The sequence below is a fragment of the Lissotriton vulgaris genome, chromosome 1_1, assembly GCF_964263255.1.
Source record: "Lissotriton vulgaris chromosome 1_1, aLisVul1.2, whole genome shotgun sequence".
NCBI classification, from domain to species: Eukaryota; Metazoa; Chordata; class Amphibia; order Caudata; family Salamandridae; genus Lissotriton; species Lissotriton vulgaris.
In genome coordinates, this window is record NC_141685.1 from 1,276,404,834 (window position 1) to 1,276,424,005 (window position 19,172).

The 19,172-nt window shown below is 44.4% G+C and overlaps 1 protein-coding gene across 1 annotated transcript in view; it reads right to left on the bottom strand.

The window, feature by feature from the left end:
• Positions 1–18,463, bottom strand: part of LOC147748985 (N-chimaerin-like) — a 92,201-nt gene extending 73,738 nt beyond the window's left edge. Inside the window, exon 1 of the mRNA XM_086936511.1 lies at positions 18,087–18,463. Coding sequence (XP_086792637.1) covers positions 18,087–18,332 — 246 coding nt within the window. The 5' untranslated portion in view covers positions 18,333–18,463. The remainder of the gene's footprint in view (positions 1–18,086) is intronic.
• Between the last annotated feature and the right edge of the window lie 709 nt (positions 18,464–19,172).

The following is a 19,172-nucleotide window of genomic DNA, read 5'->3' on the forward strand; positions in this document are numbered from 1 at the left end:
TTGACTGGCCACAGACCCTCCCCTAAATAAGGGTACACCTTAGGATTAAAAACATTGCCTTAGGAACCGAACCCAAACTCCCAATGGCAGGGTACGGCATAAAACAAACACTGACATACAACAACCCCCCAAAGGTAAATATAATAAGCCATTATGCTCAACACACACACCAACCCACAACATACAGTGAAAAACAAATAAGTTGAAGCATAGGGAATGATAAAAACAAAAGACATTAGCTCCGGTGAGCGATTTCTCACCCGAGATCCTCATAGATTGCTCCAGGCAGTGACAAGCAACACCAAATTATGCAAACAGCAAGCTTGAGCTCAGGTGTCACACCCGAGTTCCCATATACGTCTTCTCCAAATAATGGCAATGACCAAAAGCACAGTGCGATGCAAAATAAACCATACACGTCTTCTCCTAATAATGGCAATGACCAAATGCACAGTGCAATGAAAAATAAAATCGGAAAGTAACGAAGGCTTGAAGTGTTCAAACACCAACAAAGGCTTGAAGTGTTCAAACACCAACGAAGGCTTGAAGTGTTCGAACACCAAATAGACACATACGTTGAAAGTACCAAAAGCGCAGTGCGACTGTGAAGTGGAGAAAACAGTTCATTGCTGACCTTCGACTTGCCGCAGAAATGGAGTCCGCTATGGTGTGGAGACTCTAAGCACCAGACGCATTCCTGCAAAGACTCGCAGAACAGGACGCACACTTGAAAAGACTTGCGCTCTGACAGGAAACAAAATGGCGGCACGCCGTCACGTCCAAGCCGAATGGCTCACGGTCTAGACGTGCTGTACAATGTTGTAGAGCAGCTGGCAAGTGGGAAGACGTCACAGAAGAAAAGATGCCGACAACACGGGACCGGTAAGACTGTGCGCGTCAGGGCTCGTGGCTTGTTTGAAATGCGGCGGTTCAACCGCTAAGAGGATAATTACACCGTGAGTGCATAAAAACAAATTAAAATGTCCCCCAGTCACAGTTAAATAAAATTCACAGAAAAATTGGCACAAAGACGAGCGTTGGCTCGCACTCGAGGTAAAGTGCTCAATTTGGTCGCAGTCGCAGGAAAACAGTGAAAACTTCACTTTCTTGGCAAGACACACACTGCCATAGAAGTAGGAACACTGCGAGCAAACATCACAGATGATGGCTGTTGAGAAGAAGAGGCACTGCCAGCGCCGGAGCAACTCAGTGAAAGCAGACATAGCAGGCGCTCACAGGGTAAAACGTGCCCACACTGTGGGAGAACACAGTGGTCTCACCTGATCCGCAGAAGATGCAAAAAGGGCGAACTGTCAAGTTGTAAAAGCAATAGAGACACAACAGGTTGATCAGGCCAGCTGGGTCACACTCGCTTTTAAGCTGGAGGCAGACAAACTCCAGATGACTGTAGGGCGGCAGTTAGCTCCTTCACAAAACAGACGCCCAGGGTGAAGGCTGTCCAAGTTGGAAAGGACACTGGTGGGGTTAGCTGGGCGTTACCTTTAGTTTAGCTTCAGGTTCCTTCTTTTAAATTGCTTAGTCCTTGAGTAGAGACTTGTTCTTAGATCACACAACAGTCCTTGGTTTCCTTAATGCTCAGTTACAGTCCTCTTTATGTGCAGCATAGGTTGGTCCAAGAAACGTCGCCAAACTGTAGTACACAAACAAGGATGCGTGGTCCAGGTGTAGTGGAAGATCCCTCTTTATTGACAGGTAGTTAGGTGGCAGGTTACAGGATAGTAAGTTGTAGGGAGAAAACCCCACCAGGAGAGAGCTACCAGCTCCTCAGCCTCAGATGACCAACTGACAATCTTTACACAGAGAGGCACACCAACATTCCATGATGTCACAGGACATTCTCATAAAGTGGTAGAGAGGGAAAATACATAGAAGCATTTACCACAGGAAACGTTTGAAGAAAATAAAACTATTCTCCCCCTTTGCGCTTGCCTCAAGGAAAAAAAATTCTGTTTTGCAAAGCTGTATCTACAAATGTTTGTGGAAAGTGCTTTGTGAGGAAACCCATGGGTGTTGCGTAGGAATGCCCATGTAACACCCATGTGTCGCCCACCTGATGCGAAGCACCACGTAGAGCTACTTTGCTGTACTTTCAAAAAACTTTCCAATGTGAAAAAAGTAAATCGAAAAGTAACTCTTTGAGCCAGTTTGCATCATCTTTGTTGACTTTGCACGGGCGCAATGTGTTGATAAACTTGCCACTTAGTGTATGCAAACGAGACAACATGTGACACTGAGATGCTGGAAATTTCATGGTAACGTTTTGTCAGAATTGCGGTGCATTTTCAACTACTTCACAATTCTCCAAAATGATAACAGAGCACTGCATGTGGAGTGATTTTCTTTACTGCTTAATTCCGCCTGCCTCCCCTCACAAACTGCCTTGCTACGGTGCCATGTATTTCAACTTCGTGAAATACTTAACAAACGTTTTGAATACACTGTGTGCCCTGTATGTTGTGCGTTCTCTTTGTGTGCTTCAATGGGCAATTTCTTTTTTAGAAGGATTTATCAACTTTTATTGCATGGTTTTAATTAAATACGAATAAATACATGGAAGACCCGCCTTGTCGTGGTGTTTTCTCTGTACCCAAAACATATGTTCACAGATTACAATACCAATGCCGGTTTTGAATAATATTGTTTGGCGCCATATAGAGAGATGCTTTGAGGCACCGTCAAGTGTTCCCGCCAATTCGTCATATATGAGTCAATGTGAGTCTCTGCGCTTTTCCCTAGCAGCCTTCGGTTTGGGGGAGCTATTCCTCACGCTAAACACCTCCCGCCTCTTACAGAGGCCCACAGGACATGGCCACCATTCACAATTAGTTTTAAATAAAGTCATTAGCACAGAATAAATTGAAGGGTGGGACGTCATTAGGCAGGCTGAGGTATGCCTGGCTCAGCATGCCCTGTGTGAGGCAGGTGCTAAGAGACCGCCTCGCCTTTGTTACCTGCCAGGGAAGGATGGGTTTAGAGAGGTCTGGCCTGGGTGCTAATAACCCCCAGTGAAGCTGATGAGAGGCAGGAAAGGCGGCCCTCGCACCCCGTAATCCACTCAGAGCAGGCCCCTTGAAATGCAGACTGGACGAAGTGACAAGAGAGGGGAGGGGGGCGGGCGTCTCCCACCTCACGGGGATGCCGAGGTAAACACCGCAGCCACCGAGACAATGCCCTCTTTCCAGACGGTGTTAATAGTGGAGGGGGAGGGGTGCTGTTGAATAGAAATGGCAAACTTCCCTTCGCACCTCAAGCTTCGCTTGTGCCTCCTACATCCCAGCACAGACAGACCCCAAAAGGTCCATCAGGGCGCTAGCTCTTTGGGGAGACAGACAGACCCTTTTAGGGATTGTTAACCCTTCATAAGAGTCAACGGCCGACAGTTTCTTTCTAGGAGGACGCTGTGCTTAGTGTAACTGCCCCTTTGAGGGTGAGCCTGTTACTCATTAGGACAGTGGCTCTGCCCGGAAACGATTCACTACTTCTACAAACAAAAGAGGGAAGCATTTCATTTTCTGGTTAAGATTTGTCTTTGGGCTGTGACCTTCAGAGCAGTGGGTGTAAGAAATGAGCCCCTGGTCCCTGTGAAATACAGCAATGATGGGGTTCAGTGGCCCCCTCAGGCCTCTGGGCCTCAGTGTTGCCGCACCTGCTGTACCAATGGAAGTTACGCCGCCAACTCCAGAAAGAGATGTAACTTACATAAATTGGCCGGACGCCTATAATATCCCTTTTCAAAGACCCCGGTAAAGCTCTTTCTCAGCACAGACAGGCAAGATTTTACATGCGCTCCAAATAGGGTGACCAGATTTTCAAAACCAAAATACCAGGACATTTCACAAAAATAGAAGAAGGGCTACAATTTTACTTCAACCGAGGGCACAGAAAGACAGCGCTCCTCGGTAGAGACAGGGCCGGACTGGCCGTAGCGGGCACCGGGCGTTTCCCGGGGGGCTGCCTGCTTGGGGGCTGGTTTTGTTACCGGGGGCCGGCAATATCGGCGCCCTGTAACAAAATCGGCCAAAACCGGCCCTGCACACAACTCGGCCGCACCCACTCCTCCCCCCTAGGGGGCCGGCCGAGCAGTTTGCCAGGACAGGTTTCGGTTCCCAGTCCGGCCCTGGGCAGAGACGTACACAAGAGGCAGTAACAACATAAATAAAGTGCATTTTTTAAAGCCAGTAGCATGCCTGTTAATTACATTGCTTTCTTATGACAGCTGCTGACTATTCCTGCTTTGCAAAACATAATAAGCATTTGCAATGCAATCGGTCTCGTCTTTGGGACCTTATAAGTATTTAGCTATGCTGCACTTTAGCCTGGGTGCTGAAACATCTACCGTTCTTTAACATGGAGGGAGAGTAAGCACCAAACTGTGTGACACGCCAGGTATGGGTACACATGAAGAGAAATATTGCCTTTCTTCGGGAAATGGTATAGTCCAAAGCTCTGTTTTTAATATAAAATCAGGGCCTTCGGTGGTCCTATCACTGAAAATATAAGATTTGAAAAATATATTATTGCCTATGAACTATAAGCATCTTTTTCTATCAAGACAGTTAAATAGAGGCCGTTGAATAGAAAATAAAGTCCCTAAGTGGAAGCAGACAAGTCCTAGGGCTGATCTCCAGAGCCCACAAAGTACATACACATATAAGTATGTACTAAAGTATATACAAGAGGTCTCAAATGCTCGACCTAAAAAGGCATCTCCCACCGTTTTCAGTCGACGCTCTCTAAAAACCGGGACATGAGTTACATTTTCCGAAATCTGCCGGGACAGCTGGTGAAAAACCGGGACTGTCTGGGCAAATCCGGGACGCATGGTCACCCTAGCTCCAAAGAGCATAAGAACCCTTACACCCAATGAAAATCAAGAAAAAAACTAAATGGCTTTTCTTCAAATCGGGACCCAAGTGACTCCCAGATCACATCTCTGACTAGTTTGTACATGTGGCTAGTTATTCCATCCTCATATTCCTTTCAACTACAAATACAGCTGTGGGATGCATACACATGCTGTTACAGCACCAAGTCCAGAGCACATTCCTTAGGCCTAAATACAACTCCAAAATTCAACAATAATCAATATTGCTCGACCTCACGCACACCAAAACAAAACATTAATGAATGCCCCTCCCCTCACGCACCACACCAAAACTCAAAACTAATAATTACTATGAGGCCTCAAGCAGAACGCCGAAACTCAATACTAATCAATGCCACTTATCCTCTCGCACAACACCAAAACGAATGAATAACCTTAGGCCTCACATACAACAGCTCAACAAAAATAAATGTAATTAGGCCTCATGCACAACACCAAAACTCAACATTAATGAATGTCTCTGGCCTCACGCACAACATAAAAACTCAACATTAATATCCCCGGCCTTACGCACCACACCAAAACTCAACATTAATTAATGGCTCTGGCCTCAGGCAGAACATCAGGATTTCCCTGGCCTCACTCAAATCAAAACTCAACATTAATGTCCCCGGCCTCACTCACAACATAAAAATTAAACATTAATTAATGTCTCTGGCCTCATGCACAACATCAAAACTCAATGTCCCCGACTTCACACACAACATCAAAACTCAACATTGATTAATGTCTCTGGCCTCATGCACAACTTCAAAACCCTGGCCTGTCCCACAACACCAAAACAAATCAATCCCCCCCCCCCCCACGACAACAACAAAACTCAACAGTAATAATTGTTATTGGGTCTCATGCACAGCTCCAAAGCTCAGCATTGATGAATGGCTTCAAGCACAACACAAAACTCAGCACAAAGGAAAGTCACTTGGCTCATGCAGAATATCAAAACTCAACACTATTTACTGCCACAGGGCCTCAAGCAGGACACCAAAACTCAATACTAATCATCAACGTCTCACAGCCTCACGCACAACACCAAAATGAATCAATGCCCTTCTGCCTCGCATACAACCATACCAACTCTCAACACTAATAAATGTTTTTGGGCCTCATGCTCAACACCAACACTCAAAATGAATTAAAGTCCCTGGCTTCACACACAACCTCAAAGCTCAGCACTAAGGAACGTCTCTGGCCTCACACACAACATTAAAACTCAACATGAATTAATGTCCCTTTCCTCACGTACAACACTGAAACTCAACACTAAATATTGTCCCTGGCCTCACACACATCAAAACTAAATGATGATTAATGTCTTTGGACTCACACACAATATGAAAACTCAACATTATTGTCATTAGCCTCATGCACAATATCAAAACCCAACCTTGATTAAAGTCTCTCGCCTCACGCACAACATCATAATGTCCCTGGCCTCACGCACGTCAAAACTCAACATTAATGTCCCTGGCCTCACGCACAACATTATAATGTCCCTGGTCTCACGCACAACACTAAAACTTAACACTAATGAATGTCACATGGCCTTATGTACATCACCAAAACTCAACATGAATTAATATCTCTGGCCTCACGCAAAGCATCATAATGTTCTTGGCCTCATGCACAACGATCTAAACTCAACATTAATGTCCCGGCCTCACACACAACACCCAAACTCAACATAAATTAAGGTCTCTGGCCTCAGGCACAACACTTAAACTCAACATTAATTAATGTCCCTGGCTTCACGCACAACACTAAAATGTAACACTAATGAATGTCACAGTGGGAAAGGCACCGGGACCCGATGGGGTCCCGGTTGACCTGTATAAATCTAACCCTACTCTCTGGAGCCCACTCCTGACGCAGGTGTTTAATGCATCAGTCTTGGAGAATACCCCACCCACCTGGAGCGAATACATAATTCTACCCATCTATAAGAAGGGAGATAGAGGCGAGGCTAAGAACTACCGCCCTATCTCCCTTCTTGATTCCTCCCTGAAGATTATGAGTAGGGTTCTCCTGATGAGGTTGGAGGAATGGGTAGAGGAAAATATTATCATGGCTGAATCCCAATATGGGTTTCGTAAAGGTTTGGGGACAACGGAGCAGTGCATCAACCTTGACCTCCTCATTGGGAAATACACGAGAGCGAAACAGGGTTCCCTATTTCTCTACTTCGCCGACCTCTCGAGCGCCTTTGACCTCGTGGACCATAAGCTTTTATGGTCCACTTTACTGGGTATGGGTGCCCCACCAGCAATTATTCATTTTCTGGCTCGTCTTTACAACAAGTTATCGGCCCAGATACGTTTTGGCCGGTCTGGTGAATGTACAGAGAAAATTAAGGTTAAGTCAGGCATAAGGCAGGGCTGTGTACTGGCCCCCCTGCTATTTTCTCTCTTCATTAACTCTATCGAATCAGAATTGAAGATGGCTCAGGCTGACTCCCCACAGGTTGGTGGCCTCCCCGTACCAGTTCTGCTTTATGCCGATGATACGGTGCTGCTCTCGCGCACTCCTAACGGGCTCCAGAAACTTATGAACACTTTCTATAATTTTATTAATGAGAGGAAACTGAAAATTAATAACACCAAGACTTTTATTATGGCCTGTGGTAAACGGATGAAGTCTGTTATGCCGTTCCATTTTAACAATCATAATATAGAGGTAGTGGATAGATTCTGCTACCTCGGAGTTACTTTTAATAATAAAGGGACTTGGTCGCAGGAGATTTTAAATGTCAATGGAAGAATGGCCAAAAGCTCATCTGGAATTTTTCGTTTTGCTGCAAAGCTAGGGAGTCGCCGCATACCAGATATGGTAGATATCTACAGGCATAGGTGTGAGTCTATCGCACTGTATGGTTCGGGTATTTGGGGTTACAGCCAGCATAGGGTACTGCAAAATACAGAGAATGGGTTCCTTAGAAGACTCCTTTGTTTACCTCCCTCGGCACCTACTGTATTGTGCCATAGTGAGGTCTGCCTGAACTACTTGACAGATCTGACGGGATTAAGACCCCTCATGGTATGGAGGTCAATCTGGGCCAAAGATGAGACTACTTTTACCAGGCAGATTATCTCTGATTGTTTGAAGCTGGACAAAGCCCTTAAGATTCCCTGGCTAAGTTATGTCTCTTTCTCCTATGGCGATGTGTTTAATCTCGACATCGTCAAGGACCCTTATCGTGCCGTTACTCTATCGAAAAAAGAACTCAAAGATGTTTTTATCCAAACTAAGTCTGATTTGCGTAGGACGAAGTGTATTTCTATGTCTACCTATGTATTTTACCATACTACTAAACAGGAAGAAAAGGGCATGCCTATGTACTTAAAATTCATAACAAAGCAATCCCATCAGTTTGTTCTTACACGATTTAGACTTGGTATTGTACATAACCTAGTTGCCTTTCCAGAGATGAAACTCCATAGCCATTCTCCCTGTCCCTGTGATGGCCAGACTAGGCAAAGTACATTGCATTTTATGCTCATTTGCCCACTCTATATGCATCTTCGCCGTCTCTACCTCAGACCTGTGTTTTTAAAATTTTCAGAGTATACTACTGCCCAAGCCATGAAAGTGTTATTTGCACTTGATTCTGCAGACATCTGTTTTTTTACCGCTACTTTTTTACTCAAAGCCATTTCACATAGGAAAAGTCTGGTGTTTTAATTCTTGAAATTCTCTTATTGCTGAGTTATTGTTCTTACTGTTATGTTTGTATTGCGTTTTTTACTGTACGCTTTTGTGATAGTTTTTAATAATCGAAGAAAGCTTTGAAATGAATGAATGTCACAGTGCTTCGGGCACATCACCAAAACTGAATATTAATGAATGTCCCTGGCCTCATGCACAACACCAAAACACAACATTAATTAATGTCTCTTTTGGGATGAGTGTGTAGAAAATCTTCTTTATTAAGCACTAATAAATGGCCCCTGGTCAGCTCTAAGATCCTCTGCAACTAGCCACCTCAGCTTCTCAGAAAATCCCCAAGTGGATTCCAGAAGTGGAATCACAAGTTGTATTGGAACAGAGCAACAGTTACTAGGGGAGATACATATTAACATAACAATAACAGAATACTACATATCCCCTTTCTTTTACATGTTAACCTAATGTACAGACACCTTAAAAAGAACATTTGTAAGTGTATTTGTAATCCAAAAGCCACAACAGACTTTCTTTGCCCAAACCTCTGTTTTTTTAACCTCCCTCTTTTCACAACCCTCTCTTTCCATCCATTCCTTCTCCTCCGCCTATTCTTCTGGCATTCCACCCTTTGATATTGGACAATAACAACAGATTTCCTCACACTTTCTCTACCTTCTTGGGATCCTATAAGTTGGAGCATCCTCTTTTGACCACATTACCTGTACACTCTCTCATCAACACACCTTCCTCATATTTTCTGTCCCCTCTGATCACTTTCTCATTGTGTCTCCATATGTAACCTGTCTGATAGCTTCCCACTTTGTCACACAACTTCTCACTCGGTGGCTTCTTCTGACCATACCTCGCCTTCCACACAGGGACAAGCCTTGTACAAGACAACCTTACCTGTAACAAACAGGAAATGTGCCTCCCGTCTCAGAATGGGGAGTAATTATGTTTATGTTTATGTTTGTTTATGTTTTTGTAATTTGTATTGCGCGCAAATACCCGAAGGTGTCTCGGCGCATGTGTTTCTCAGGACAGAGCATGCTGAAAGAATCATTGGTCAAATAACCAGGTCTTAAGAAGTTTTCGGAAGGTGGTGAGAGTGGGGCTGCTTCTGATGGACATCGGGAGCGAATTCCAAAGCTTAGGGGTGGCCACTAGAAATCGTCTGTCTCCCCATGTGTAAGTTCTCATGCGGGGGACTGAGAGGAGACAGGAGCTGGATGAACGCAATGGTCTGCTGGGAGCGTAGATGTAAATGCGTTCCTCAGGAATCGTGGTCCTACGTTATGAACTGCTTTATAGGTGATGCAAAGGGCCTTGAATTTGATCCTATTTCTGACCCGTAGCCAGTGCAATTGGCGTATGGCCTCTGAGGTTGGGTGACGTTTGGGGATGCCAAGCAGAACCCTAGCTGCCGCGTTCTGAATTGATTGCAATTTGTTAAGGACCTGTTCTTGTGCATTAAGGAAAAAGGTGTTGCCGTAGTCTAATTTAGAGAATACGAGGGTGAAAATCAGCGTTTTTCCTGCAGAAGGGGGAAGATAAGGGAGAAGTTTCTTGATTTTCCTTAACATATGAAAGGAGGCAGATACAACAGAATTGACCTGATGTCTAAATATCAGCTTGTCGTCGAACATGACCCCGAGGTTTCTGACCTTGGCCACTGGGACCGGTGATTCTGTAATTCCACATTTCTTTCACATTTTTCCTCCAACAGATATTTGTTGACACTGCCAATTGCACACTTTGCCCCAACACACGGTTTAAGCCGTCAATAGGACCATTTCCTCTTGGGTGATATACAGGTTATGTTTGATGCCCCATTTCTTTAGGAAACTACCAAACTCCTCAGACTCAAATTGCGGAAAGTTGTCTGTCAGAATTTCTGCAGCGCATCTTTACCTGAGGAAGATGTCTTCACAAAATGCAATTATGTTCACTGTCTTCAACTCCTACACAAAGGCCATTTCTGGCCATTTGGAATAGTAATCCATAAGTACTATGGCAATCATTTCATTCAATCAAAAATAATCGCAGGGACCACAAATGGCTACCTTCTGGCTACTTTTAACATGCCCTGATGGGCAATTCCCCTGGATTAATTGTAGTTTCTTTTAACATGTGTGATTTGTCGCTAGAAATACACGAAAGATAGCTCCTAACAAACCTTCCAATTTGTCCATCCCTGGCCACCAGAAATCGATCCTAGCCCTAATTTTCATTGCAGACATTCGACCATGTCCCTCATGCATCAAAGAAAACAACCTGCAATGTAAGCCTTCCGACAGAACTATCTTATCTCCTCTTCTCACAATTCCATCTACTTCAGACACCTCTTCCCACACATTCTTGTAAGCAATTAATTCCTTATACAACATCCACCCAAACACTTTGGGAAACAATTTCTGCACCGTAACCAGCACAGAATCTGCAGCCATAGCATCCTTCCATTAAGTTTCCTCAGAGGCTTAACACACATCAGATATTTCTGGCAGTGTTCACCCATCTTCTTCTGCAATACTCACATCATACAGAGGCAATCTAGACATGAAATCTGCATTTACATTCCGCACACCTGGCACATATCTCACAGTGAAAACATACTCTTGCAAATGATGCCACCATTTTGCAATGCATGGTGTAGCTTTAGATCAACTAAAGGCTTATGATCCTTCCAAAGCTTAAACTGCATACCCCACACAAAAATACAGAAGTGTTGCATGCCCCAATAACAGACCAGGGCCTCCTTCTCCACCAACGAATACATCTTATCAGCACCTATTAAAGTCAGCGATGCAGACGCCACAACTCTTTTCTTCCCTTCATGTTCTTGCATCGAAACCGCTCGGAGCCAATAAGCACTGGCATCAGTGACAACAATCGTTCCGTCCACAGGATCAAATGGTTTACACGTCACAGCCTTCACAATTGCCCTATTCACAACATCAAAAACTTGCTGACATTCATCCGTCCATAAACACTCAACATCCTTTTTCATCAATTCACACAAAATGTGAACCCTCACTGCGAAGTGATGTACAAATATGGCGTAATATTCTGCCAGACCCAAAAAAGATCTGAGCTGGTCCTTATCCCGTGGAAATGGGGGCTCTCTCTATGGCCTCTATCAAACTGTGTTTGGGTTTAACCGCATCGAATGTTAAAACGTGGCCCAGGTATTCTACTTCTGACTTGCAAAACTTGCATTTTAGCAAACAAATAGTGACCTTGGCTTTCTCTAATATGCTCAACACCTTCTTAACCGCATCGCTGCTGCGGCGATTTTTGCGCTGCGCTGCTTTTTTCACTTTTCCGCGTTACATGACGAGCTCAGCTCGACATCAGCACACGCCACCCGTGGGTGATGACGAGCTGAGCTCATCAATAGCATCGAAGGGGTTAAGGACCTCAATATGCTGTATAATGTCTTTACCCCAAACCAAAACATAATCTTGAAATACCAAAACATTGGCCATGTCCCCCACAATGCCTTTCATGAACCTCTTGAACACAGCAGACGCAGATGCCAGACCAAACAGCATGTGGACAAACTGGAATGCCCCCTCTGGCATGATGAAAGATGTTAAATGTCTAGACTCAGTATGCAAGTGTACCTGGTGAAAGGCGCTTGATAAATCCAAAGTAGTAAAGTATCGACCCACCAGACACACCCGCCAACATTTCATTTTTGGGGAGTAGAGGATGATGATCCACCTATATGCACTTGTTCAGGTCTCTCAAGTCCACACCCATGCGGATACTGCCATGAGATTTTTGTGCAATAATAATAAGACTAAGCCACTCTGAAGCTTCAACAGGTTCAATAACACCATTGCCACACAATCTTCGCAATTCTTCCTTCAGGGCACCCTTCAAAACCAATGGCACATTCCACCTAGTGCACTTTGGGTGTAGCATTTTCCTATAAAACAATTTTGTAGTCACATTTTCTTAAACAACCTAGTTCATTACTAAACTATTTTGGAAATTGGTCAACCCACTCTCCTACGCTAACAATTAGCAAAATTTGTAGCGGAAGATTGGGATCTAGAACCATGTCCCAGGCATGTTGTTCTCTCCCACCCAAAAGTGACCTCCCTTTTCCACAACATACACCTGACCATTTGCACGTCTGTCCTGAAACTCTAAATTGGCAACAAAATATCCCAGAACCAGTAATTACTCCCACTATATCCTTCTGGTTCAACATCTTTAGGATGCAATTCAGAAACCTTCACATTCTGCCAGATAGATTTGTCAATATTGGTGAAGGGTGAGCACAAGTCTGCTCAAACCTGCACTTCCACCCCATTCACTTGAATGGTACACCTTAGTGGATGATATCCTTCCCCACAAAAAGCTGAGACTGTACACAGTTGCCCACCTGTCTCACTCACCATTAGTACCACAATGTCTCCTTGATCATTATAATGTGAATCTTCATTTTGAGACCCCGTTTCCATGTCCCACACTACATTTACAGATTTTCTAGTACTGGTAGAATCCCTCATCCTACATACTTTCACGAAATGCCTCAACTTGTTAGACTTGAAGCATTTGCTTTTGATAGCAGGGAAGTTACTTTCACTACCACATCTGACACATGTTCTCTTTTTGACCCTACTTTGCTTCCTTCCAATATCATTCTTATCACTGGCATTACGAGTCTGTTTCCTTGCTGCCACTATTCCACATATTTTCTCTGCATGAGAACTCATCTTGGACCCAGCTCCCCCTATTCTCCTACATAACCGCGAGTGTTCTCCATGCATTCGGCCACATCAATCATCTTGTCTATGATGGGATCTTTCAGATCTAGTAACTTTTCCTGCATTTTTAAATTGCTTATTCTGTCATTCGATTTCTTATAATTTCATCCCTAAGGTCACTGAACTTGCATGTGACGGCCCGTCTCTTTAATGTGGGCACGTATTGTCCAATAAACTCACAGGATTCCTTGACTACGTGAAAAAAATGTGTCTCCGACACCAAACTGACTTTTTTTCCTTAATTCTCATCCTCATTGTCTGATCCATCTGTAGACCTAGCCACAAGTTTTGGCAACGTTTTAAATACCTTCCTGCCATCCACACCTAAACTGTGTTTAAGAATGGCCAAATTTCTTTTTGACACATTCTCATCTCCACCAATAGCCTCCAGGTAAGTTAAAAATGTCAAGATAAACAAAGAGAGGAGTACCATCAATGGAAGGTCAAAAGTGAGATTCCTAATGTGGTGGTAGACTGACAAAAGGAATGAATTTATCCTTTTGTTAAAAATCCCTCACTCACCAGCCTAGTGGTGACATGCTTCATCATCGGGGTCCACCCTAGTGGCCTAGCGTCACCAGGGTGTGCTACAACACCTGAATTACAGTGGAGCAGGTTGTGAATGTAGGTGCAGAAAAAAAGCGTGTTAAAAATTGTCCTGATTTAACTTGATGGGAAGATAACTTTTATTGACAAGTAACTGGACAATGTTAAAAAAGTGGGGCGAGATACTGTGAGGGTATATTAAGGCCAAGAGTATCTCTTATATGTGTGTTGGTCTACATGTTTCAACCGTAATTGGGATATACCAGGTTTTCATCAGGACCGGTTAAACAGGGAACTGGACGGTCTGTGCCCCCTAAAAGGCACACCCTATCCTCGTTCTCTGTGACCCAAAATAGCCAAATTCGCAAAATGGTGTAAAACAGACTCTAGCCACAATGGGTGAGTCCAAAATAATAAAAAAGACTACTATTCTGGAGTCTTATATCATCGGAGGGCGGGAGGGGGTATCCCCACTACTCAATCGATTTAGTTCCTTCGTGGTGGAAATGCCGTTTACCTATGCTTGTCCTCCACTGCCCTGCTACTAAAAATGTCTCCTTCCGATCAACCCAATCGATGGAAGGTAGGCCAGGACCCTGTAAAAAATTTGGTGGAGGAGGAATGGTGTGTGATGCCATTTTCTCTACTAAGCAGAAAGTACAGTAGAAAAAAACTAGCCAGCAAATTAACTTGTTCTTAAGCTGTACCACAGCCTAAACTAATTATTCAAATGCAACTGCAAATAATACTTGCATAGCGTGCCTGTCACTGAAGAGAAGCACTGTGCCTGTCACCGTACCAGCCACACAAATGGCAATGGCAGGAAAATAGAAGAAAGAAACATTGTATTTTAACGATGTATCTGTCACTGTGATCCCCCCAGCAGCAGCAGACAAGCAATAACAGGCAAAATGAGGCTTGCTTGTCACAGTGAAGATATGCCAAATGAGACGCCGTGAATGTCTGGCTGAACACTATATGGGGCAATGGTGTGTTCTATTATGCTAAGGAAAATTATACTATGTATGGGTCATTAGGGGATGTATGACATCACAACGCATGCTTTTACCACGCATGCTTTTACATCGCAACTTTTACAACGCATGCCTTTACAACGCATAGTGTTGAGGGGTGCTGGATAGTGAATAGTTTAATTTACTATTCCAACTCCAGTCCCCGTGGATAGTAGGGAAGGTGTTGGATAGAAAATTAAATCTATTCCCTATCCTAGAGCGCCCCCCAGCGCAATCCGTTGTAATGGTTTGCGTTGTAAAAGTTGCGATGTAAAAGCACTGCGTGGTAAAAGTTGCATTGTAAAGGATGTTTCCCGTCATTAGGATGTTATGAGATAGTTTGAAGTGGTGTAATTTTCCATATAATCTTAAACTAGGCAAAGTTATGTTATTGTTCAGTTTATTATTGTGTGTTACAACATAGTGGATTGTACTAGTGTATGCTACATTATGCTATGTTAGGGAAAGGTATCAAATGGTCTATTATTATATGTTACAGAAAAAGAGGTATGACATTGCATATTATGCAATGCATATTAAGTTATGGGATAGTATTTGGTGTAGTATGCCAGATTGTGATAGAATAGGAAGTTATGTATGGGTAAATTGTGTTATGGCATGGAATGGTTTCCGTGCAGAACACAATTTACCCTAACATAACGTCCCATGCTATCACAATCTGGCATACTACACCAAATACCATCCCATACCTTAATATGCATTGCATAATATGAAATGTCATATCTCTTCTTCTGTAACATATAATAATAGGCCATTTGAACTTTCCGTAACAGAGCATAATATAGCATATCCTAGTACAATGCACTATGTTGTAACACACAATAATAAACTGAACAATAACATAACATCACCTAGCTTAGGATTTTGTGGAAAATTGCAACACAGCATACTATCTCATAACATCATTATTATGTACTGTAATATGCATTATATTGAAAATTACATCACAGCAAACTATCTCATAACATCCTTAATATGTACTGTAATATGGTATTGTACAATATGCTAGAGAATGTAAAGTTATGTTACAGTATTTCATATATTACGCCAAATTATGTTATGGGATGGAAAGTTATATGTTAGCAACATGCGCTGATTTATTATGGTATGCTATAAGATATAGTATATTGTGATTTCGTATTAACTATAATAGGTACATTTATGCTATCGGATTTGATGTACTATGCTACACAACAAAATCATGGACGGAGTGCTGAAACTTTTCAAACACTCACCCACCCCCTAGTCAGTGATGGGGGTTAAATCCAGTGTTCTTTTGCTCACGATGACACCCCAGTACCGCAGTGAGCGAGGGATCCATATCTGAGCACTTAAACTGAACATATCAACACAACAAAATGATGGATGGAGTGCTGAAACTTTTCAAACACTCACTCAGTCTAGCAGGGCCAAGTCCTTAAAAAAAGAAGTGGGGGCACGCTCCAAGTTAGGTGGTGTCACCGGATGTGACGTCACGACAGGATGTGAAGTCACGAAAGGTGGCTTGCACCATCAGATTTGTTGCCCCCCCTCGCTCACCCCATAGATGCGATTGCATCAGAGAAGCCAGCGCATGAGCAGCGTTTTGAATGAGCTCCGATCTCGCCCCAGAGAGGCCAAAGAGTGAATGTGTGGCTCCATTTGCTCCAGTTATCGAGCTCTCAAGTTTTCAACTGTTATGTGGGCGATGTCAGCCAGTCCTAGTTTTACAACTCTCCTTGCTTTGCGTAATGCAGAATATTATAACAGTAATAATGCAGGTAAAATTCCAATCGCACGGATCTCTCGCGTCACTAGGTAAAGGGAGATCGACTGGGCGGCCGTGCGGGCAAGTAACGCCATAATTGAAAAGTCTAGTTTTTGGGCAGGGGAGATGGAGTCCACCCGGAAAAATAAATGGGGGAACGTCGTCCACCAGCGTGGTCCCCCGCCTCGAGCCCTGCAGTCTCTAGACAGTGGCTCACTTTGGCACTGTGTTCGAGCTAGCTTGGCTGATGACAGGTGATACCTCGAAACCGGACCCAGGATGCTTGTTTCCTGTGCAGAAAAGACCACGACTGGCTGTTCAGGCTGGACTGTTCCCATGAGGCACAGGGTCAAGACTGATCTGACTGGGCCGAAACTGGGGAGGCATGGCGAGCAAAAAAAAAACGATGGATTAAACCCAGATCTGTTAATGGAGGTGAATGTATGACACGGTTCAGCATTCTATTCATCCTCTTTTTGTGTTGTTATGTTTGATGTACTATGCCAAATTATGCTATGGAATAGAAAGTTATCTTAGAGGAGCAAAATGCTCTGGTATCGCAAGTATATGGTACAGAATGAGGTGTTATGCTGTATGACACTGGATATGCCACCAAGGCAGTGAGATGCGATCCATGTACATTTTAATGAAACTCATTTAATATATAGACAAAGTATGAGAAAAAAAAAATAAAGCAGGGCTGGCAGATGTCACGAGTCAATGTTGAGGGATTGTCAGCCGCCTGTCGATATTTGGATAAACCGCTCTGCAGTGCAGGACAGGGGCAACAATTGTCAAGGAAAAAGGCAGTCCAAACTGCCCGCTAACATGTTGACTCATAGTAGTCCAATTATTGTGAGAAAATATATTACTAAGTCAATGTATCTGCTGCAGAATTTTGAACACAGCTTGCAGGTCGCAGTTCACGTGGGTAAAACTCAGAAATGCGTGTTTTACTAAAGATGATAAAATCAGCTGAACAACAGCCACACCGATTAATACAGTGCTTCCAAAACCGCAAACCAGAGGCATTACACGATATATGTAAAAGACCTGTGAGCAGCCCACGGCAATTATGTGGTTATCTCTCCAATATACAATTTACATCATAAAACATATTTCTTCCCACTTCGCTATGCAAACATAATTGCCAACGGCATCATGGCATGTATGACATATTCAAACGGTGTTGGCTGATTGCCACAGCTACTGTATTTTGGGTCTTGAAGGCCCATTTTAGCATGCACGATTTTAAAAAAAACACAAACCACTAAATGGAAAGTGTCTTTAACACGGACAAAAGAAACCCACACGTCCACAATGCAAAGGTCTAATGGTAAGAGCCAAGCCTCGCCGAGGTGCCACGCAATCAATGGCCCATCGGGGCGGTTGGGGACAACGTGCATAGCGCCTACCTGAAACTGATGCGCCTTGTGGTTCATCGGACACGCATTTTGCTCCTCGGAGCTGCTGGGTTTACGCAGCAGAGGGTGCAGCTCGGAGCAGGCCAGCAGCTTCAGCGGCCGCCACAGGCCACCTGACCTGGCTTGACCCCCCAGGAGGGTGGCCAGCAGTGCGGGGGCCCTTCCAATGTCCAGCGCCCGCCGGGCCCCTCGGCAGGGCTCCTTCTGCTGCCTCGGGCTGGACTCCTGGCACGGCATCCCGCAAAATATAAATACGTATACAAAATTAGGCCCGTCCTCTTTAAATAATGAATAAATAATAAAAAAAAATGTGAATAAATATAGGTTCACGGGCAACGGGCGAAGAATTGGATGAAAAAATGGAGCTCAGGTAAATAATGGAGAAAAACACGGATTTGAGCGAGGCACCACCGGAACAAAATATCGACGGATTCGGCAACAGCGTTGAGGGGTCCCTCCTTCCGGGACACGGCTCTGCCAGATGCCAGGCCGCAGGGAGCAGGGCACAGTGACAGATGGAGTGAAGAATGGAGGCGGGCAGTGAATGTCTCATCAGCCCCCCCGCCATACAGAGCCAGGGAGAGAAGCCGAGGGTGGGTGGAGAGGGGGGCTGCACTGACCAGCCAGCCAATAGGGAGCTAGGAGGGGGAGGGGGGAGATCAGCGGAGATAAGGACCACCGCGCGGGCGCATCCTCGCCTCCTCCCTGGCACTCTTGGGTGTTTCAAGGGGCGCAAACTGCCCAAGGTAGAGGAGCAAGGCAGCACCCCGCTTCAGGGTAGATGTGTGGGGCCCAAGACACCCTGCTGTTTGATGGGGTCTGCTCCTGTCCAGCGTCCAGATGCTGACTGGATCTACAGTTGTCTAAATTTCCGCATCACTCCACACTCAACCCGGGGTTGTCATTACCTCGGGTTTTGCATACTCCTCCTCTTCAACTGCTCGACTGATGGACGGCTGTCTCTCTGTCCCCCCCTTTAATGACCCTGATGCGGTGTCCATTCACTCACAGTCGCGTGGACACTCCTGTAATTATCAGAAGGGCGCTCGCAAACTGCCTTTTAGTCATGAGAAACTT